General features: G+C 51.8%; 1 protein-coding gene across 1 annotated transcript; it reads right to left on the reverse strand.

The window, feature by feature from the left end:
* Positions 1-2,285: 2,285 nt before the first annotated feature.
* PNLDC1 (PARN like ribonuclease domain containing exonuclease 1) lies at positions 2,286-21,792 on the reverse strand (the record flags this gene model as incomplete). Its single annotated transcript, XM_082633976.1, has 19 exons — positions 2,286-2,406; positions 3,587-3,685; positions 3,789-3,964; positions 4,278-4,377; positions 6,368-6,410; positions 6,599-6,652; positions 7,083-7,147; positions 10,259-10,314; positions 11,773-11,858; positions 13,431-13,500; positions 14,029-14,169; positions 14,361-14,437; positions 16,138-16,238; positions 17,517-17,605; positions 17,788-17,911; positions 18,662-18,701; positions 20,891-20,964; positions 21,258-21,315; positions 21,717-21,792. 19 exons carry the CDS (start codon positions 21,790-21,792, stop codon positions 2,343-2,345), a joined length of 1,593 nt encoding a protein of 530 aa, XP_082490102.1. The 3' UTR covers positions 2,286-2,342.
* Between the last annotated feature and the right edge of the window lie 1,092 nt (positions 21,793-22,884).

A 22,884-nucleotide genomic window follows, 5' to 3' on the forward strand; every position in this document is an offset into this window, starting at 1 on the left:
CTTGGGAAATGCATTCTGACTGTATGTAAACCTTTAGGTGTCTGGATAAAGCTCGGGGGAGGCTCTCAGACAGGCTGCTGCATCAGCACTGGGGCAGATTTCGCAATGCGGTTACTCGCAGCTGGATTCGTGAAGGACATTGTGGAGTGTGCATTCCAGTTTTACAGAACTGAACTTCATCGGTCCCTGGGCCCTCTCTCTCTGACTAGGTCCTCAGACAGTAGAAGTGATTAAAAGCTTAAATAATTAGCACTTTGAATGATATTTCATGCTATTCAAAATCTGCCCACTGGTAGGTTCCAATCCTCCCCAGTTGGACTGGCCTAATTAGATGTGATTAGTGAGCTGGCCCGAGCTTTCTGCTGCAAAAGCCTTGGTCCCTTGCAGCTGGAGAGAGAAGAGGACACCACCCACGGAGTTTATGCTATCTCACCCGCCCAGCAATAACGATCTGGAACAGTGCCTGGCACAGAGCAGGTGCTTAGTAAATATCTGTGGGTGAAAGAATATGTACTCTAGGAGAGTCAAATGTATATACATATTTTAGCAAAATGATGATTAGGGCCGTCGGAAAACAAGTGCTCCCTTTTTCTCCTGTTCTCCACAACATGATATTCCTTTTTTATTTGTAAGAAAGTATAAAGTCTGGCTTCCAAAGAGTTCAAAGCATCCCATGTCACACGTGAGCACAGGTCTCTCCAGATCACACAGGCAGCCGCCGCTGGGGCTCCTCCACGTGGCCGTGGCCGAGGACTGGGCGGGAGAGCTGGGCAGGTCCTTGGGATGCTAAGGGAGTCGTATTTACAAATTCATGAGCTCAAGCAACCGTGCACTTCCCAGAACAGCCAGAGGTAACTCTGGACCAGCGTCCCTCGGTCTTGCCGTCTGAGAGCGCTCATTTTTGTACCTCCGCTCTCTCCGGCCGGAGCCAGGCTCTTGGTGGGGTCACAGCACATTCGGGGATGGAGGTGGGGTTCCCATGAGGTTTGGGGACTGAGCCTACACCAGAGGCTTGCGACACCCTCCTAGGAGAGCAAGGACAGAGTGGGCTGGAGGGGCAGGGTGGTAGCAGTGTGGCAGTTACCACGCAGCCCTGTTCCGAGCAGGCTGGCCTGGGGTGGAAGAAGAATGACGCAGGCTGACCCCTGGGTCCCCCTCTGCAGTCTTTCCCTCCCAAACGTTAGGATCAGACGTTTCTCTTTAGGAAAAGGGGTCAGAGCGAGTGATAGCAGGAGTTCAGACAGCGATGGCGGAGGAGGAGGGACCAGTGTGCGTGGGAACTGTGTCACCACGTGGCTGAGGCTACTTAGGTACCGCGGTGGAGTGTTCCAGAGACCGCGGTGATGGGCAGGGCAGAGTCAGCAGCAGTGGCTGCAGTGTCACTGTCGACAAGGTTTGTCCCCAGCAGAGTCTGCTTCGGCCTCTGCTTCCTCGTCATAAGGTGGGGACACTAGTGCTTACCCAGTAGGAGGACTGCGATGAGGGTTAACTAAGCAGGTGCTCAAGAAACGCGTTACTGGAGTACATGGGAGCAGGATGACGGCCCCCGGAGATGCCCATGTCCTAATCCCACAACCCGTGAATGTGGTACCTTGTGTGGCCAAAGGGTGTTAGCAGATGCAATTACCTCAAGGGCCGTGTGATGGGGAGATTATCTGACCTCTCCAGGTGGGAGAGGAAGGCTTTGCTGAATCCTTAAGTGAAGTTCAAGGCTGAGCACACAGCCCAGCCAAGTGCAACCCCTCACAGAGAAGAGCTCCTGATAAAGCCGAGTGAAGTGCCCAGCACTGCCAAGGAAAGAAAATAATCTGATTCTACCTCGATCTCAGGGTACACACCTGTGGTACAAGTCACTTTGTTTCTAAAGTGAACTGCTTCATGGTTTATGATAGTTACCCAAAACATGGATCAACACCGGCACCCACGGACACCTGGTTTTATTTTTCCCTTTACTAAAGCTTTGGCCGTTTCTCAGGCCTAAACCCCTGCCAGCCTATCAGCTACTGCTTTCTCTCTCAGAAATAACGGAGTCTTTTGCCCACTTGGTGTCCAGCTCCTATTGTCCTAGTTGTCCGTTCAGAAGACACTCTGGAACATTAGCTCAAATTCCCAGAGGTGTGGCTTCTCCCCAGTCATTTATAGAAAGAAAAGTTTTGGCCACATACAAAGGATTTATCATTGATAATATTTAGAGAATTTCACATTCAACACCTAACAAAACTCCTCGTAAGGACCGCGCAGATCCATATGCATGTAGGATGTGATTTGAACAAACAGAAGCCAGGACAGCAGCCCCAGGATCGCGCGGAGACAGGACGGGACTGCAGGCGGCCTTGCTGCGCTCAGGGGCGAGCTCTTCCCAGGAGAAACGCGATAAAGGCCCAGGTGGTGACTACGCCACAGACCCTGCAAGACAATGACACCGGTCAGCGGCCTGGATGGCGCGGGAGGCCCCGCGTGCGCCCAGCAGGTGTGAGAGCACCGGCGCAGGCTGGCCCCTCTCCCTTCCCGGCTACGTTCGCCCGGATGTTATTTTCTTTCCATCCCTCTCCCGGCGCCAACGTTCTCTCGAGGCTAGAATGGCTCTGGGACACAGAGGGCACCTTTCCTAGTGATTTACAGTGGAGGTTGAGGGGGAAGACGACTGCCTAGCAGCCAAGCTTTCTTCTTCAACGATGTGGTTTTCGACGGGTCTGGCTCCTAACAGGAAACCGAAATCCTTCAAGCTCATTTAGCAGCAGCTCTGTCTTCCCAGTTGCTCAGACCAAAAACCCTGGGTTTAAACTTGACCCTGCTCCCGTCTGTCTGATCCCACCTTCAGCACCCCCGACTCCCCCGCTCTGCCACCAAGCGGTCCAAGCCGCAGCCGAACAGTGTGACCAGGTGACCTGGCTTCCTGACGTCCCCCTGCCCTGTGCCCTCCAATGTCTCCACGCAGAGCCCCGCGCCACCGAACCTCCGGCGGCCGACCCAGCTTCTCCGCAGTCCTCAGCCGCGCCCTCTGCTGGCGGCAACCCGCCGGCTTCCGTAGCCTCGCCTGCTGCTCCTTGTTCCGTCTCGCAGCTTTCTCACTGTCCCTCCACACACCAGGAGCACCGCGCCCCCAAGAGGGCCCCTCCCCGCTGCCTCCTCTGCCTGGACACCGTCCCCCGCCCCGCGTTGCCGTGCCTGGCTCACTCCCCACCAGCGACACCACCCCCCACCCCTGCCTTCTATGAGGGCCCCGATCTTCTCCTTTAAAGAGCAACCTCCCCCAGGCCAGCCCCCCCGACCCCCGACCCTGCTCGTTTCTAACACTTATCACCTAACAGACCATGCAGGTCACTCGTTTATCACCCCCACTCCAGTGCGAGCTCCACGAGAACGGGGTTTTGTTTCATCCACGGAGGAAGCCCTGGAACCCAGGACGGTGCCGAAGACAGCACGTGCTCGATCAACGTCTGCTGAGCGTCACTGAATGACGTTCGGTCCAGCGTGCTGGTCAACGACCCCTTGCCCAGCACGCGCCGGCTAGTGAGCTGTGCTCGACTCACACCCAGCTGGGACCACAAGCAAGTCGGAAGCAGCCTGAGTCCTGGTCACTTACTGTAACAGGCAGCTGACGTTCGGGGAGTGTCTCCAGTAGCGGTACAGGGAGACCTGCAGGGTGGGGTGGCACCTGTACTCCTTCAGGACGCTCCGGGTGCTGCCGAAACAAGGGCTCGGTCAGGCGCGCAAGCACCACAGCGGCTCCGGGCGGCTGGAGTGGCCGTAGGTTGGAGGGTGGGGGCTGAGAGCGAGGCACCTACTCCTTAAACTTATTGGTCAGAAGCAGGAAGCGGTTCCCCGCCAGCCTCCTGACGTCAAACTTGCAGAGGTTCTGAAACTCGCGGTAGACTTGCTGCTCGCTGACCCTGGGCCACCTCCTGATGGTGACGATGAGGATGGGAGGGCGGATACTGGGGTAATCTGGACCCGAAAAATTCTAGAAGACAGAGAGGAGAACAGGTTTTCCACAGTCCCTACTGACTGACTACCTACCCAGCTGGAAAATCCGGAGAAACTAGGACAGGCCCTGCGAGCAGGGGGGAGGGAGAGGGGGAGGGGAGGAGAGGAGGAAGGAATGGGCGAGCTCACCTTGGCTCAGACGGGAAAACACGGGAGACAGTCACAGGCTTAGTGGGGCGTGAGCACCTCTCTGGCCGCGTTTGGTGGCCGCCAGAAGCCCCTGATAGCCCCCAGAGCCCCAAGCTGCCTCCAGCCTCCGAATGGGGGGGAGCAAAATGAAGTCTACTTACGATCTTGGGGACCCTGGCTCGGATGAGATTCACCTGGTTCACATAGGGAGCCAGCACGTCAAGGTACAGCGGGAAGGAGGGCTCGGGGATGGGAAGAACCCTACGAGGACAGAAAGCCCCAAAGCCTTCAGGCCCACGGGGGGCGTCCCACGGCCTCGGCCGCAGCTAAGGCTCTGGTGACAACGGGCAAGGTGCTGCCCGAGACGCCCCTCCCTGCTCCCCTCACAGGTTCTGGGTCTTCTGTTGGTGGTCCTCCCCCAAACGACCAGCGAGCTCTCACCACGGCCCGAGCCAAGGGAGAACTTCCAGGGGTCACCACCTGTTGGTGGCCGTCTGGTAAAGACCCCTAGGCTCACCAACATCAGCCACAGGCCCAGAGGATGAGCGAGGCCCCTGTTCAGAGGAAGGTCCACTCCACTGCCCCTCGACGAGACTCCAAACGGCCGTCCCTCACCCCACAGCCTTGTCCCGCCTCAGCCTCGCCTCCACCCAGACACCACCACGTACCTGAGCACAGGCCCGTGAGAAAGCACAGCCCTTGGCACCAGGCAGGCCTGGCTATGGAGCTTCTCTAAACCTAGGAGGGTTTCTAGGTTTTGAGGATTAAAAGAAATTGGAGCTTCCCTGGTGGCACAGTGGTTAAGAATCCGCCGGCCAATGCAGGGGACACAGGTTTGAGACCTGGTCCGGGAAGATCCCACATGCCGCGGAGCAGCTAAGCCCGTGCACCACAACGACTGAGCCCGCTCTAGAGCCCACGAGCCACAACTACTGAAGCCTGCGAGCCACAACTACTAAAGCCCACATGTCTAGAGCCTGTGCTCTGCAACAGAGAAGCCACCGCAATGAGAAGCCCATGCACTGCAACAAAGAGTAGCCCCTGCTCACCGCAACTAGAGAAAGCACATGCACAGCAACGGGGACCCAACGCAGCCAAAAATTAATTAATTAATTAATTAATTTTTTTTTAAATTTAAAAAATTAAAAAAAAAAAAGAAATTAAGGACACAAGGTCCACGTACCAAGGCACCAATAAGCTCCACTGCTCTTAGCTGCCCTCACATTCAGAGCACAGGGAAGAAGGAGACGGGGGCGGGGGTTTCTTACTGAAGCCAGAAGCCTCACATTAATGTGTCACAGGCTATTTCTATGTATAATACCCTTTACCAAAACAGACAAATTAGGCAGTACCCACATTAACAGGGTACAGGCTGAAAATGTTTAAGTCAGTCCCAAAGAACAGTTTTGATCAGCTCCTTCCCCTGGCCTGCTAAATCCTACTTAAAAAAAAAAGTACCCTCTTGAATTTAGGTGTCTCATGTTGGATTTTTTTGTTGGTTTCTGTTACTTTATTTTGGCCGTGCTGCGCAGCATGTGGGATCTTAGTTCCCCAACCAGGGATTGAACCCGTGCCCCCTGCATTGGAAGCACAGAGTCTCAACCACTGGACCCCCAGGGAAGTCCCTAAATCCTACTTAACACATGTAGGCAGCAAGGATCGTGCCATAGAATGCACAGTTCACGTGTGGAGCTGGTGTCCACGAGCCCAGCGCTGCAGGCGTCCAGGATGACGGTGCCCTGAGGAAACGCATTTCAGATTCCAGTCTGAGGTTTCCAGAACCTTCCCCCGTGTGCCTGATTCCAAGTCACTGCCCCTCTCCCCAGCCTGACCGTGTGAACCCCGAGCACGGATCATCTGTTGGCCTATATGCTTTGCCCTCCTACCTCACTGCGGTTTACACGATAACGAGGAAACAGGAGGGTAACAGACGAAGCAAGCACACTGCCCCCGGAGCACTGCGGCGGGGGCGGAGCCCAAGCCTGATCCGCTGCCTTGGCGTCCTGACAGTGACTCTTCCCAAGGCCGACACAGTCCCAGGACCAGCCCCTGGGACCAGCCCCAGGGTGGGGAGGAAGGCTGGGAAAGGCCGCCTATGGAGGAGGGCTGCTTCCATAAATGTGTCATTTACACAGTGACACTTCCATCCTCCTTCTTTGGGAGAGTGTGGGAGCCCCTAGGTCTTGGCTTACAGTGAGGGCTCAACAAATCCTGACCGCCAATGAGATCACAGGACAAAGGGAACACTCACCCATGCACTCTCCACAGGAGCAAGTGGGCCACTTTCAAAAGAACTGGAAAAAAGGGAGCTAGAAATGTGACAGACATCAAGGCGCAACCTGATCACCTTATCAAAATATGCAAACTCAGGCCTTATTTCCACATGTGCCACCCACCTGGAAGTAAACTGGGGGCCCAGGGATGGCGGGGGATGACTGAAGATAAGACAGGGGTCTCCCTTTAAAAGGGCAGCAACTCTCACCTGCTCCGCACAGGAAGGCATCGTACGCTGCTTCATGGGGATACTTTGTCTCAGCTGAAGTGTTTTTCCAGAAGCAGGAGAGACGGTCAAGCAGCGATTAGAACACAGCCCGGGAAGGGACTCTCCCCCAACCCCGCCCCAGGTCCACACCCACGTTGGCTGTGCACACACAGCCAACGGTTGTTCCCGCAGAGACCACGCACCCTTCTCTCAGCCATACCCCACTGTGACCTAGGACCTCCCCACGGCAGCAAGAGTGCCCACGGGAGGTGGAAGCACAGGGCTTCCGGACAGACGGATGCCCCCGGGACCTCCAACGCCTTCTGGGATGGCTCCTTTTGATCGGGCGGTTATAATATGGACACGGCACGGGAAAAGCCCCACCCGCCCCCCCCACACCTGCCACGTGGAGACCCGGCTTGAGCTCCAGCACCTCAAAGCCGTGCCAACCTCAGAGAAGCACGGCTCAGGAGAACATACGTACCGTATTTTTCACATCTGCTTGCGTGAACAATCACTGGCCCAGAGTTCTTGGTGGGATTCAGGTCGCTATTAGAGAAGAAAGACAGATAAATAACGTTCGCTGACAACAACGCTTTCTTGTTCTCCCTGCATCCTCTTAACAAACAAAAATGTCCTCAATACTGGGGCTCCTTGAAAATCACAACAAAACACAGCTCTAATATAAAATAAAACAAACCAACAAAACAAAACACGGATCCAGACATGGGCAGACAGGTCTCGGTAACCAGGCAACGGGACAAACGAAAGAACAGCAGAGCCAGAGGCTCCGACCGTGTCGTTCTGAGCATTTACCAGACGCGGGACCCCAGCCCGGGCATCAGGATAAACCCTGTGCTGGCTCTGCCCCCGGGAGCTCGCTGTTCAGCGCGTCCTAGAAACGCGACGCCCGAGGCGTGAGCAGTGCACGCCTGGCTATCAAGGGACAGGCCTTCGGGCGGGAAGGCTTCCTGAAGTCGGTGGTCCTACAGGAGAGTCCTGAACCCCACTGACTCACCTGGTTGAGGAAACGGAGCAGCGCCAGGCACTTCAAGCCAAGAGAAGAGCACGCAGAGACGGTGAGGGAAAAAGGGAGAAGCCCGCGGTGAAGGACAGGGCCAGGAAAGAGCTCGAACGTTACGGGGGGTGGGGGGGGCTTCAGACACCAGAGGAGGACTCTGACCAGAAAAATGGTCAAGTTCACACTTTAAAAGATCACTCAAGTGGCAGCCACCAAGCTACCACCACTGGAATAAAAAGTAAAGGCCTCAGGGAAGGCAATGATCCTGGGGGTGCAGAAAAAGGAACCGGTTTCCAGGACATTTAGGGAGTAAAACCAACAGGCCTGGACTAGAAGACACTGGTGGCCCAGCTCTGGGTCCCCTTCCAGCTCTCGGCTCTGGCGCGTGGGTGAACGCGGCTGGCATGCGACAGGGAAACCTTCCCTTCATCTGGTTTCCAACAGAATCTATCGGTGCCTCGCTATGCGCGTGACATCTCTGAACCCCGATGTCCTCATCTGCTCCTAAGCCACCAGGTGGCTGTCACCCTGGGAGACCGCTCTCAAGGTGACTCACAAAGCTAGCGAGAGGCAAAGCTGGGATTTACACCCAGCAAGTCTCGACGCAGAGCCTGCGTACCGAACACAAGCTTCGCTCTCACACCTGCACACGAGCCATCGGCGCAGCGCCTGGCGCCGTCAGGACGTGGCAGAAGTCACTCCAGACGCGGGAGCGGGTTTGACGGACAGAGAGGAGGGCCGAGCAGAAGGTGCCTGCGGCCACGTGGTGCAGGAACAACCAGAAGATGGTCAGGACGCGAGGAGTCTGGAGCCGCGGTGGCACAGACGCGGTGGTCGCCGAGGCTGGGGGCGGGTGGATTCGGTCAGCCAGGGGCACGGTAGCGAGGAAGAAGAGGGCAGTGGGGACCCTGGAAAGATGTGAGGGATGAGTGGAAGAGCGAGAGCCCGCAAGGAAGAGATTAAAACACTCACCAGAAAACAAGAGAAAGCCAGGAGAGGGCGCAACGGCAGGGCAGTGGGGCGGGGGGCCCAGGGTGTCAGACTCCAGACAGAAGTTAACGCTGAGCACGACTGCCCGCCACGCCCTGTTCCACAGGCCTGTGCGCATCCTCCCATCAGCTAGGCCCCAATACCCAGATCAAGTTCCGTGCAGGGGAGGCAACCTGACCTCAGTGGGCCCAGGAGAAGGCGCGGCCTCGGAAGAGGCTTGTTGTAAAGAGAGAACCAGGACAGTGGTGGCAAGAGGGGAGACCGAGGGGAGCTTCATGGTTTCTGAGTTAGAAGAAAAGTGCTGATGCCGAGGGAGAGGCCGAGGACACGGCGGGGGTCAGGGAGGCTGCTGAGTGGAGGGAAGGCGCAGGGCCGGGAGGATGGACGGGCCACGGGAGGGCAGCCCTTCGAGCCTCGGCCGGCCCCGTACACGGTAGGCGTTCCTGCGTGCGGGCGGACGGGAGAGACAGTGGCGAAGAGGACAGCACCGCGCACGTGTCTGCAGGGGGTCGAGAGACTCCCGCCTCTGGCCTCTTGTTTTCTTCTTAGAAATGAGGACCAGGAGGGCCGTCTGAGAAAGGAAGAGATGAAGCCTAAGGGGCCAGAGGAGGCGATCACATCGGAAGTAACTGACGCCATGAGCAGAAAAGAGCATCTGTTGGAGACTCAAGAGGCCAGTGAGGCTCTGGCCAGGCATCTTCAGGGCCCCTGTGCCGGTGGCTGGTTGACAGTGAGCCACAGAGACACAGCTTCTTTTCAAAAATGTCTCGCTCGGGCTTCCCTGGTGGCGCAGTGGTTGAGAGTCCGCCTGCCGATGCAGGGGACACGGGTTCGTGCCCCGGTCCGGGAAGATCCCACATGCCGTGGAGCGGCTGGGCCTGTGAGCCATGGCCGCTGGGCCTGCGCGTCCGGAGCCTGTGCTCCGCAACGGGAGAGGCCACAACAGTGAGAGGCCCGCGTACCACAAAAAAAAAGAAGAAAAAAAAAAGGTCTCACCTTCAACTGCCCCCGACGCCACCCTCTCCCAGCTCTGGTTTGCTGGTCCCCCCAGCTGGGGACAAAGGAGTGGGCCGAGCAGCCCCCATCCACTCCAGGCCTTCCAGGCAACACACTCCCGCCAGCACATGCCCGCAGCGTGGCTGGGACATGAGGGAAGACAGAGTCGCTGTTCCTGTAGGAAGGGCGGGAACTCACCCGGTACTAGGGCCGTTCACTCACTCCAGTGTTAAATGTGCACCTACTAAGTCTCACACCGCTGTAGGCCTGAGAGAAACATCAGGGTCCGGAAGAAGAACAAAATCTGTTCCCATGGAGCTAATCACTCCAATAATCAAACAGATCACAGGAAAAATAAAACCCTGGCCAACAGAAAACACCAGATAATTAAACAGCTGTAGGTATTCTACCAGGCCCCTTCCCCTCCGGAAGGGGGTTTCGCAACCTCAGCACCAGTAACATTTGGGGCTGGAGAATTCTTTGGGTTGGGGGCTGTCCTGTGCATCCTGGCCTCTACTCACTAGGTACCAGTAGCGTCCCTGAACTGTGACGACCAAAAACCTCTCACTGTTGCCAAATGTGCCCTGGGGAGCAAAATCGCCCCAAGTGAGAAGCCCTGATCTATAAGCAGCTCCGAAAAACAGCTTCCTTACCTGTTTAGGACTTCATAAACTTCTGAAAGACTTGAAACCCTTGGGAAATTCAGTTCCTATAATATGGAAAACAAATTAGGGAGAGTAAGACATTTGTGGTTATGTTTATTATCTGCTTCAGGTATTACCAAATGGCCATTAAAATGACCTGGAAAATGCAAACTCCTATAAACCCCTCTCTCTTCACACACACCTATTTTTATTCCTTAATTCGGATGTCAGGGTACCTAGTGTCCTTGGGTTTCCTATAAGGGACCCGGCAACCCAGCCTAAGAAAACTGCCACAAACACAGCACAGCCACTTCCTTCAAAGACAAGTGTTTTAGGGGTTTGAGAAACACAGGACCCCAAGGCACAAGACCGTGGCCAAGGACACATTACGCGGGGCACTAGGTGCTCTAAGGGACTGCCAGGTCACCAAGGCCTAGAGTTCACCTCATCTCGTGTGCAGTGGAGACTGGTCTGCACTAGTTGCCCCAGATCAGTCCCCGCGTCCTTCCCGCTTCGCCCTAGAACTCGGTTCCGTGGAGCTGGGCAGAGTCACAGAACACCGTCAGAGCTAGAAACACGTGAGGTACGAGTAACACGTGTGTCTCTGGGCAAAGATGTACCAAGTAACCCAGCGCCGTTTTTGTGGTTTCCTTACTGAACAGTTAATTCTGATCCGCTTAAAGCTTTATTTACAACACTGATCTGGTTCCCCTTTCTTGGTTCCTCAGTTTTAACTTCTAACCCAGCTGGGTGCTTCCGTTCTCCACACCACCTCAGCTGCAGAACAGAAGTCACCTGGCAGCTGTAGAAATGCCACTCCCGGCCCCTCTACACCAGAGAAGCTGAAGGTGGGGTCTGGGTGTCAGTATTTACCCTCCTAGGTGATTCTAATGTGTCTGGGTGGAAATCCCACGGCCCTAAGGCTCAGTAAAGATGCAATTTTTCGGGCTTCCCTGGTGGCGCAGTGGTTGGGAGTCTGCCTGCCGATGCGGGGGACACAGGTTTGTGCCCCCGTCCGGGAGGATCCCACCTGCCGCAGAGCGGCTGGGCCCGTGAGCCATGGCCGCTGAGCCTGTGCGTCCGGAGCCTGTGCTCCGCAACGGGAGAGGCCACAACAGTGGGAGGCCCACATACCGCGGAAAAAAAAAAAAAAAAAAAAAAAAAAGATGCAATTTTTCAAGTGGGATCCCTGCCCCCGACCCTGACGTTCTTTAAGCACGTTGCAAACACTCACTGTGTATACACCAAGCTCTGGAACAAGTTGTTGTGCTGTGCCACCTAAATAAGCCCGTGAACTACACACCAGTAAGTCAAAACATGAGAACTTGAATGAAGGAAAGAAAAAAAAAATCACACATAAGCTACTGTATCACTCAGAGGTGGTAGAACAAAAAAAGAAAACCAATACTGGTTGTAAAGTACGAGAAAAGGGTTCAAGGAACAATTTTTGAAAAGAACGAGAAAGCTAAGTGTTAGTGGGACAAACGAAGCATGCCTTTCCCCAGAGCAGTTTAACTTATTACCTTCCAGATGTCCTTTGTCACATTTTTGGTGTCAATGAGAACAGGAAATAGGTTGTGGATATTCAGCTTAAATTCATCATAGCTTTCTGAAGGGAAAGACCCAGAGAGTCAGAAGTGAGTTCCTTGGTAAAAATGGGAAGAAATTCTCCAATCTAGCTTGTCACCAACACTGGCTAATAAAGCAAATAAAACAAAATAGGAATTGAAAACATCCTTACTCCTAATCATCAAGGATTTCTGAATCTCAAACCAACCTGACATCACCATTTGTAACAGCAAAAGCTAAACGGTTTTCCTAAATTCAGGCCAACATTAGTTAATGCAATTTGCAAAGTTCTAGCCAATGGAAAAGGGAGAAAGAGGTATTACTGGAAAGACAGATATGAAGTCTGTAAATAACTGTCCAAAGAAAAATCCAGTAAGTTAGAAATTGTAAATGCCTTGATAAAAATTACCTATTAATTCACGTATTTATCAGAATTATACCTGCATATAGTTGTCTGCAAAACAAACCCAAACCCCTCTGCTAGCCCTCTTCTCACTACCCTCCCATTTCCTATTCCCCAAAGGCAACGACCTTCCATTTTTTCTTTTGGTGTTTATTCCCACATCTCTAAATAACATGCTTATGCTGCTCGGTGATTCCCCGGTTTGGGACTCCCACGAGGTAAGAAAATAATCACCCCTTCTACCTCGTACCCCTCACCACTGCCAGCACCTGTGCATTACTCACCAAGGGGCCAGGTGGTCTCCTCCAATGACTTTCTTTCTGGCACAGCTTTTGTTCCAGCAATTTTTTTGTTTGGTTGTTTGCTTAGTTTTTTGGTGAGTGATTACTTTACCCTGAATTCTCCCCAAGTTCTCTCAAGATGCTCAAACTGAGGTGTTTTTTTCATCAATTCATTTCCTAGCGAACTCTCTCCCAGAACCTTCTCACCCCTTTCAATCTACACTAGTGTTCTCTGTACATCGTTAGTTCATTTAATCCCCAAACAACTCTGATATCGATACTGTTGATATCATTTCCCCCGTTTTACAGACATGGAAACAGAACAGGCACATTTAAGTAACTTGCTTGAGATCGCACAAAACAAGGGTGGGATGAGGACCCAACGTGACGTCTGAATGCATGCTTTTAACTGCTATGTCACACTTCTGTGTGTCCAATGGCATCAGTCATGGAAAAGACTGGGACAGGCATAAGACAGTACCACGTGGCCATGAAGTGATTTTAGGTTAATGACATAAATAAATGCCTCTGGCAAGTGAAAAAAAGCCAAAATCAAAATCATATATGCAGTGTGGTCAAATATGTAAAAAGCCACAACAGAGGGAAAAGCAAAAAGTGTCAGGATTATAGCTGTGATTACATGTCCCCTGCACGTCTCTGATTCTGCTAAGTCTTATGCAATGAGACTGAACAACTTCCGTAACAGGGGGGAAGAGTATCAATTCAAATGTAAGTTTTTCTCCCAGAGAAAGTCCCCCAGCTCCAGGAAAGTGGTAATGGGCACAGATGTACCCGACCTCTCCGGAAACCTGTGAGGCCCTGGGGATGGCTGTGTGTGTAGGGGCTCCCTCAGGGGCACAATTCTGGGCCAGTCCCCTTGCCAGATGGCAAGCTAAGCTCAGGAAGGAAAAGGATGGTGTGTGCCTACCTGGGAGAGGTCTGAAGAACTTCTCATGGAGATGCAGCAGATCCATCATCATATTATGTCCCACTAAGGGCTACTTGGAGGAAATCGACAGGTGAGAGAAATGAAATTTTAAAAATAAAACAGACGCCATAGACTCACTGCTGTCTCTGGCAAAGGGTGTAGCTTTAGAACCCACTGCATTCTGACAACATGGCAATCCCATCCCCACCTGCATTCCACTCCCATGAAAGGTAGCCTGACTGCTTAAAGGCCAGAAAAGCAAAGCAGCGAGTCAGAGGGACTCGAGGCCTGGGCTGCACTGGGAATCTAAGCTGTGAAGCAGACATGTGCAGTCCCCAAGTAGTTTTAGGTCAATTAGTACTGAAATGCCCATGTGTCTGAAAGGAGCAAAGAACTAGTAATATTTCATAGGGACAGTCTTTCCCCAAATTAGTCTGTCATGATTTCATGAAAGCAAGGTTAGATCCATAAAGCCAGTTAACAAAAAGGAAGTCACTTATCTTAAGGAATCTTAGCGTACTGTTGAAGGACCCATTAGTACCTACAGCCAAAATTACAAGACTGCTAAAGACCGAGGAAAGAGATATTTTTTCCCTACCTTCTGGGCTTTCACCAGCATCTGGAAAAACACAGAAAAACCCCTCGCAGAGAGAAGAATCTTCTTCCAACAGCTCTCTCGATCGCAAGAGGTGTTCTCAAGATACCAGCGATGCTGCTTACTCACTTTCTTCACTGTCACCTGAAAGGAGAAGTAGAGACAAGGTCCCTGTATCCTGGGTTCCTGGGAATGGGGCCAAAAATGTGGTCCTTCATCTCAAAAGGGAGGAAAGGGAGGCGGAGAGAAGAAGCCTTTCACAGAGGCCAGATTTGGCCAAACGAGAGAGAAATGATAGAGCCACCGAGGCTGCGCCCCTGCAGGTGGGAACTCACCCCCTGGTCTCTCATCACCGCCCAGATGTCAGGGAGGGCCTTCGTCAGCACAAGCTGGACCTCGAAGGCCTGGAAGCCTGCAGCAAGGAAACAAGGCTTGCACAGAACCACTGCAGACCCTGGAACGGCAGTCCACCCTCCCCTCAAGAGAAGCCCGAGAGGAAAAGCGGCTGAGAGATGGATGGATCAAGTGGAAAGACAGCTCTTAGGTAGACCCAAGTCCACAAGGCCAAGCGACAGGGATGGCACGGCATGGTCTAGGGCACCTTTCTTGAAGTTTCTGATCTCGGGGCCACCCTTAACTTGAGGACCCCAAAGAGTCTTTGTGTGTGGGGGGTACGGGTCTTGATAGTCATCATGTGAGAAATGAAAACTATACATGAAATTCAAAATCGCCAAGTTTTAAAAATAATAAACCCATTACACTTTTGCCCATGATTTTGTAACATCACGCGGTGGTTATTTGGAGAACACTGGTTTCCTGAGTTATACACATCGTCCAAATGTTCACATACCATACAATACCATCAAAAGACACTTGTACATATGGCCACTGATCTCATTAGAAAGGTCTCATAAAGTGGTCAAGCTTATGGTGACAGATGCAAGGTTTCCAAAATTCCAGTCTTTTATTGAAAGCTCAAATTTCATCTCTAGCAAATACTGTGAGTTAGTCTCCCTGAAGACAAGGCTTACTTTTTTCACTTGAGAAAGTGATTGAAAATACCCACATTGAAATAACCTCAGTTCCTTCAAGTAAAAATTATATTCCTTAGGGGAATTCCCTGGAAGTTCAGTGGTTAGGACTCGGCGTTTTCACTGCCGAGGGAGGGCCTGGGGTTCAATCCCTGGTCGGGGAACTAAGATCCCACAAGCCATGCGGCATGGCCCCCCCCCCGCAAAAAAAAATATACACACACACACACACACACACACACACATATGCCTTTAAATAAATAAGTAAATAAAAGGGAGCTAATTCAGCTCTCAACACAAAAACCTGCACAGGTGCTTTTGCTCAAGACGACCACTGTACTCGGGTTAGCAGCAGCAATGTTTCATGAACATTTATCTTTTCTGTACTTATTCTGATACACAGAATATTTTAAAAGATGAACAATCAAATGTTGAGATTTAACAAAATTAAGAATTATTATTTCACTAACTTCCAAGTAAAACTGGAATTTTTTAACACTGGAAGCAGTAACGAGGAATACGACTACCAGCGTGGTCGGACGCGCCTCCCTTCACCTGTGCGGAGGCGCCAGCCGCTCTCTCTACCCACCGCTGCTGCAGGACCATCAGTGCAAATGGCACAGTGACAATGGCAAGTGATAGCCGAGTGATATTCTGACAAGAGTTTTGACCTTGTGAACCCCTTGGAAAGGGTCTCAGAGACCCCTGGGGTCCACCGACCAGAGCTGAGCACCGCTAATCTAGGGCAGGCTCATTGTGACCCCACATTGTACCGTTGGGGGAAATTCAGAGAAATTCAGAGATTAACAACAGGAAAGCAAGAGTCCACAGGGCACCAAGGACTGGGGTAAGAAGGATGGCACTGAATGGAACTTTACTCCCTCAACCTTAAAACTCAGAATCGGTTGAAAACCCTTCAACCTCCAAATTGAGGTTGGGGCTCTATCTAACCACAAGGACCACGTGTCTGCTGAGCTGCCACCCAGGATCCACCAGGGGAGAAGGGATGCTCCCCCATCCTCCAGCACGTGACAGCGGCCGGTTCCACAGCTCCCAGGCCGGGGAGCCACCTCCTGCCTACCGGTGATACCAGGGAGGGTCATCCAGTCGCCTTCCTCTGCCAGGTCCAGCCAGCGTGTCACCTCGTCAATCACCACCTTGATTTGGTCTTTATCCAGAGAACTGAAAATGGGCACAGTGCAGTGGGAATGCTGGGGGAGACCACAGAACCATGAGACAGGCTCACACGGAGAGGCTTCTGGAGGCTCCCGTTTTAACACTGTGATCTCGGCAGGAAAATGGACCCCAAAAAGACCACTTCTTTTCTGAGTCTTGTTTTGCAACAGGAAGCCAATCACCTGGCCTCTACCCTCTGGTCCGTCCTCAGGAGCCTTTCTGTCCCTCCCTCGGACGGGCCTACGGGCGGGAGGGCACTGGGACACAGCCAACACTGAGCAACACTACCAGCCTGTCTTCTCAATTCTCTCTCAGAGGTGAAAAAGCACCATCTGGTGAAGTATGGAAAAGACAGGAACTCTGGTAAGTACATCTTCTCCTGCGTTAGAAATGTAAGAACATGATGTTATGCTGAGAAAAGGAAAGACTCTTCTCCAACACTTGAAGATAACAGAAGATTAAAAATTCAAGTTGTTTTTCCCTTCCAAAAGCTATTTTTATATAAAACCACAAACAGACATTAAAAAAAAATTCCCACATTACATAATTATCTGGACCAGATAATCATAACATTCCAGAACTAAAAGTTGTCTAATTTAACGCCTTCTTGATACAGGCAAAGAGTCTCAAGCTCAAAGAGCTTAGAGGACTGGTTCAAAACCAGAAAACTAGCGGACAGCAGGGCCTGTGTGGGCCCGGGCGGCCTGCTCTTTCTAGCACACAATGCGTCTGTGCAGGCCTGGCCCCAGCTCCACAGCACAGCTGGGTTTCAAGTACAACAACAGGCACTGGAGGCCAAAGAAAAAAGGCAGAGATCCTGCCCTGGGGAACACAGCAGCGTCAAGCACGTGGGGCAACGGGCCCAAGCCAAGGCGTGTGACTACCTGGCCAAGGCTACCTGTGATGTACCTTGAAAAGTCCCTACGTGGGAGGCCAACATAACATCTCACAGGGAGGCCAACAGAGCCATTTTCCCCTCTAGCACTGGAATGGAGTTCCTGCCTCTTTGATACCAAATTAACAGTCAGTTCTCTCTCCCCTTCATTGTTAAACACTAAACTCACACGCTACACAGTAAGAGGTTTCTTATCTCAGGCCTAAGAACGGCATCACCGGCACTTCGGGCTGTTGCGTCTGACTGAGCGCAGGTCAAGGAAGCTACGCCAGCTAAAGGTGATGGCGTGAGGTCACCCTGTCCTGGAGACAGCACGTCTACACACAGGAAAGCCAGAAACACACCAGCAGCAAAGAAACCCACAAAGCACCCGGAGAAGCAGGCTTTACCTGCGAACACTCCAGTTCCCAGTCAGGATGCTGTGTCTAATTTTCTTCTCCTGTTCTTCGTTCATATATGGGATTCCATTTTTGAGAAACTAAAGATGGGAACAGACAAGGAAACTAGTCAGAGGCGTCCTCTGTGCTGGCAGCAGAGTGGAAAGAAACCTTCCTTGTCCGCTTTTTGAGGACAAGTCAGGAAGGCGACAGGAAATGGATTCAGACCAGGGGGGCTAGATAGCCTTTCAACCCTTCCCGGTCCCCTCCTCCGATGCTGTACCTTGTTAAAATCGAAGCCATACTGATTCAAAAACTGAACACTAGAAGCCTGGAAAGAGAACTCTGAATCCAAAGTCCCAAACGTTGTAGGGAAGAGAAAGAAGTTACACGAATGGGCTACATACCTAGAAAAAAAATACACATAAGGAGAAAAAGACGAAACCCAGGTTTAGAATTCTGGCTCACACCACAGGCTTCAGAGCGGGCTCTTCCCTCCACTTGAGAAGTACAGCTGACCCCTGAACAACACGGGGGTTAGGGGCGCCAACCGTTCATGCAGTCAAAATCCGCGTATAATTTACAGTCTGCCCTGTGTCTACACGTGGGTACCGTCATTTTAGAGAAAACAGTCTGAGTATAAGTGGACCCATGAACCTCAGACCCTGTGTTGTTCAAGGGTCCACTGTATTTGAATGTCAGCTATATTTCAAGCACTATGACTGGCACGAGGGTGGCCAATGAAAAAAGGCAGAGACCCTGCCCTTGGGGAACAAAGCCTGACGCCCTATTTGAGACAGTGAGGCTGCCATTCAGCATCCTTTCCGACTGCTGCTGCCTGGGAGGTACATCACCTTCATTATAACACTGTTCACTGCAATCCTGAAGGCGCACACAGGAGACAAGGAAACGGGGAAAGGAACACCAAGGGTACAGGGGTGTTGGGAAAGGCCCCCAGAGACGGTGCTGCTTTGAGAGACTTGGAGGACCAGCCGGCATCGGCAGGGGAGGAGGGGTGGAGGGCACAGAAGCAGGAGAGTCTGCGGAGCACCCGGGGCCAAAGCGCTTCAGAGCCTGACGCAGAATTTGAAGGGGGAGCAGGTGGAGAAGGTAAGTGGGCAAGAGCCACGAGTTTTGCCAAAGGTCTTTATACATACTTGTTTGACTCGCCTTCAATACTGGAAAACATAGACAATCCTAGAAGAAGGATGGTAAAGAGAATGAATACCAAAAGAAAAGCTACCAGAAGTGAACGACAGAAAAACTCCTGGACAGTACTTTGCACCCAAAGTTATTGTACAGGCTTTAGGATAACTTCTAAAAAAGAAAGAAATGAAGAGAAGAGTCAAAACATGAGAACTGTCAAACTGTAATTCACATGGAAATTACTGAAATATAATTGTGAATGGTTGTTCAAACACAGAACGTTAAATTGACACTTTTATGGTTTTCAAACTAGTAAGAGGAAACACTAAGGAAAAAAAAAGAGAAAATGGGATAATAAAAGAAAAAAGAGAAAACACTAAAAATCTATGAAGATGTATACATTTAATTGCTTTAGAATGTCTGTACCGCTAAAAAGATCACACACAAAGTGAAAAAGACTTCGAAGTAGGAGGAAAACAATACAAACGCATCTAAGTGCTGTTTCCCATGCTTTCAAAGAGGTGCCACAAGTAAGAAAAACAATCACAACAGAATAATAGCAAAGGACAAGGACACAGAGCAAAACACACACACACACACACACACACACGGGTGTTCACCATCATTCACAGGAAAAGAATCAGTAAAATGTCTCATGACCTGTTTTTTAAATAAAGTTTTATTGAAATACAGCTATGCTCATTCATTTGTGTATTGACTACAGCTGATTTCTCATTAACAAGGGCAGCACTGAGTAGCTGTAACAGAGACAGTATTGCCTGCAAAACCTAAAATATTTAGTTTAGCCCTTTACAGAAAAAGTTCGTTCATCCTGTATTAAAAATGTAAATCAGGGCTTCCCTGGTAGCGCAGTGGTTGAGAGTCCGCCTGCCGATGCAGGGGACGCGGGTTCGTGGCCCGGTCCAGGAAGATCCCACATGCCGTGGAGCGGCTGGGCCCGTGAGCCTTGGCCGCTGAGCCTGCGCGTCTGGAGCCTGTGCTCCGCAGCGGGAGGGGCCACAGCAGTGAGAGGCCCGCGTACCACAAAAAACAAAAAAACAAAAAGTAAATCAGAACAGTAATTTTAGATCATTTTCCCTCTACCAGGTGGGCAAAAAATTAAGACTGGTAATACTCAGTGTGAGTGAGGGAAACAGACACATTCCCTGTTAGTGTAAGTCTCTGTAAACTTCTCAGATGGTTGGTAGGAAGAGCAATAGTTTGACAACAAATCAATACTCTAATGCACATACTCCAGTGCTACAAGTATACCAAACACATACATTCACAAATGCACAGTAACATATAAACACCAAGACAGTCAATGCAGCCGTTTCATCACAAACAAATGGTAACCGAAGTACTCATCGTTAGGAGAGGGAGCCAACAGACACATTCAGTTTGGAGTGCTATGCAACTGTTAAAAACGAACAGGAGGGCTTCCCTGGTGGCGCAGTGGTTGAGAGTCCGCCTGCCGATGCAGGGGACGCGGGTCCGTGCCCCGGTCTGGGAAGATCCCACATGCCGCGGAGCGGCTGGGCCCGTGAGCCATGGCCGCTGAGCCTGCGCGTCCGGAGCCTGTGCTCCGCAATGGGAGAGGCCACAGCAGTGAGAGGCCCGTGCACCGCAAAAAAAAAAAAAACGAACAGGAAATCTGTATAAGCTGATATAGAAAGATCTCTAAACCCCAGTCATGGGGAAGAAAAAAAACGATGCAGAACAACATGTTTATAGTATGATCTTGTATATGATTTTTGCTTAAAGAAAACATACAAATTTTTCCCTGAAAGATGGTACAAGTTCCTTAACGTTGATTTAGGCATGGAAAATCATGTTTCTGCTTATTCTGAAGCATTAGATCTCGCAGGCATGACATGGCCAAAAACCAAATGAGCACGCAAAACGATAGCCAGTATCTCACAAAGGCACCAAAGCTGTTTTACCAGTAGGAAACACAAAGACAATTTAAGAAAAGTAAGAGGGTTTCCCTGGTGGCGCAGTGGTTGAGAGTACGCCTGCCGATACAAGGGACACGGGTTCGTGCCCTGGTCCGGGAAGATCCCACGTACTGCGGAGCTGCTGGGCCCGTGAGCCATGGCCACTGAGCCTGCGTGTCCAGAGCCTGCGCTCCGCAACGGGAGAGGCCACAACAGTGAGAAGCCCACGTACCGCAAAAAAAAAAAAAGGAAGAAAGTCTCTATTTCAGTAACTTATAAGAAACAGATGAAGATTAAACTCACCAATCTGACAGATGGTGAACTGCTGAACACTCTGACGGGTCTTTAGATACCACTCTGATGGCAAGTCAAACAGACTGTGAAAAAATAGGCATCTCAGTGCAGAGGCAAGCAGATGGCATCAAGGCAGCACAGCCTCCATGCTGGATCAGCACCTCTCAACCAGGGGCAGCACTTTCCTTGTTACAACTAGGGAACCAGCGTTTCGTGGACAAGGGCCAGGTCCCCAAACCCCACACAAAATGTTGTCCTGCCCGCCCAATGCCAACAGGGTGCCTGTTGGGAAACAATGCTGGCCGGCCAGGGTGTCATCCAGAAGAGCGCGGCCGAGAACCTCTCCAGCTCAGTCCTAAGGCAGTTCTAGCTTTACCTGATCTGCTGGGCCCCAGACAGGTTAGAACGAAGGCCGGTGAACTCTATGTCTAGACCTGCGGGGAGGCAAGAAAGACAAGAGTCCCCAGGCGCAGGCCATCGCTGTCCTGTAAACGCTGCTGGTGGTAAAAGTTCTGGCTCACCTTCTTGGCGCTCAAGAGGCCGGGTGAGGTCAAGAAGGGAGAACAGAGGGAGCCAAAGCAAGGACAAGCCAGGCCACCCCGTTCCACCTGGGCCCCGCTGGGGCCAAGGCTGTAACTGCTGCCTAACCTCTCGCCCCCCAGGCCCGAGAAGGAACCCCCCACCCCGTCCTTCGGAGGGGCCCTGTTTGAGCCTCCTGCAGCCTGGCAACCACCCGGCCGGGCCTCACCTCTCCGCCCTGTCCCGCCCGAGCCTGTCACACCCTCCCGCCGGCCAGGGGGCTGCGGCGACGAAGCTCGGAATCCCGGCGCCTTACCCACGAAGTCCGCGCCAAGGACGAGCTCCTGCAACAGAGGGAGGCTCTGCTCGAACTCATCGGCGCCCACGTCCATGGCCACGCAGCTCGGCCGAGGGCGTCCAGTGCGGCCACGTGCTGCCACGCGCTTCCGCCGCGCCGCCGCCTTAAAGGGCTCGCGGCGGGGAAACCGGCTGCCCCGGCGCACCGCCACCAGCCCCGGGGGCCTCTGACCGGTGGAGGGCGGAGCCGGCCAGCTGCCGGCCCACGGGCATTTGATCTTACACTTGGCCCCCTAGGGTGAAGGGACGCTTAGTTAGACTCCGCCCTGGCGCTCAAAGGCCATTTACCTTGCTCCGCAGCAATTTCTTCGCAATCCCTACAAGGGGAGAATATCATTTTGATAGAATGTGAAGAGGAATGGTAGGAAAAAGAAAAGCCTGAAACAGTAGGAACGGACCAGTAAACAGCACCTGAAGGAATTGCAGTAGATCAGGTACTGCAGCTACGGTGCAGGGATAGAGGGACCGCATCTTGTCGGTTTTCCAAATCCGCACTTCTTCCCAACTTGGCCATCGCCGCCAACATGGGTCTGTCCCGTCTCCTCCCCAACACCCCGCCTTCTCCCTCTCTATTTTGCATCATTGCTGCCTTTGTAATACCTTGCATCAAACTTGCCACACAAAGCCTCAAAAATTGCCCATCAAACTGAAGTTCTTGGTACAGAGATGATCTACATCATACGCCTAGATAAAATCCCTACCTATGGTGTCCCTTACAGGTGAACCCTAGTTTTGTCACTGTCCGTTTCCAAAGCCACACTACTCTAGTCCATGGTCTTCTTTGCATCCTCCCCTGAATTCTAGACTTGTCTAAACAGGCTTCTAGGACTGTAGTCTTCAAAGTGAGATGCTCCAATCTTTAAGATGAGGGAAGAAAATATTAGAACTATACTATATACTTGTAGATGTGTCCACTGGGGTATCTGTTGATCAGAAGGGGACTACTAAGCCATTGCACTCTGAAGGCCTCTCAGAGTGAATCAAACTTTTAAAAAATGTTGGTGCATACATATTTCTTGTTAAAATAATACACTGAATACTCAGATTAACGGTAGCGATGTTATTTCACTTCTGTATAAATATACAATTGGGAGTACACATTTCAAATGTGGGAGGGAAATGCTCTA

This window comes from Mesoplodon mirus, assembly GCF_964341445.2.
Source record: "Mesoplodon mirus genome assembly, chromosome: 10".
Taxonomy (NCBI): domain Eukaryota; kingdom Metazoa; phylum Chordata; class Mammalia; order Artiodactyla; family Ziphiidae; genus Mesoplodon; species Mesoplodon mirus.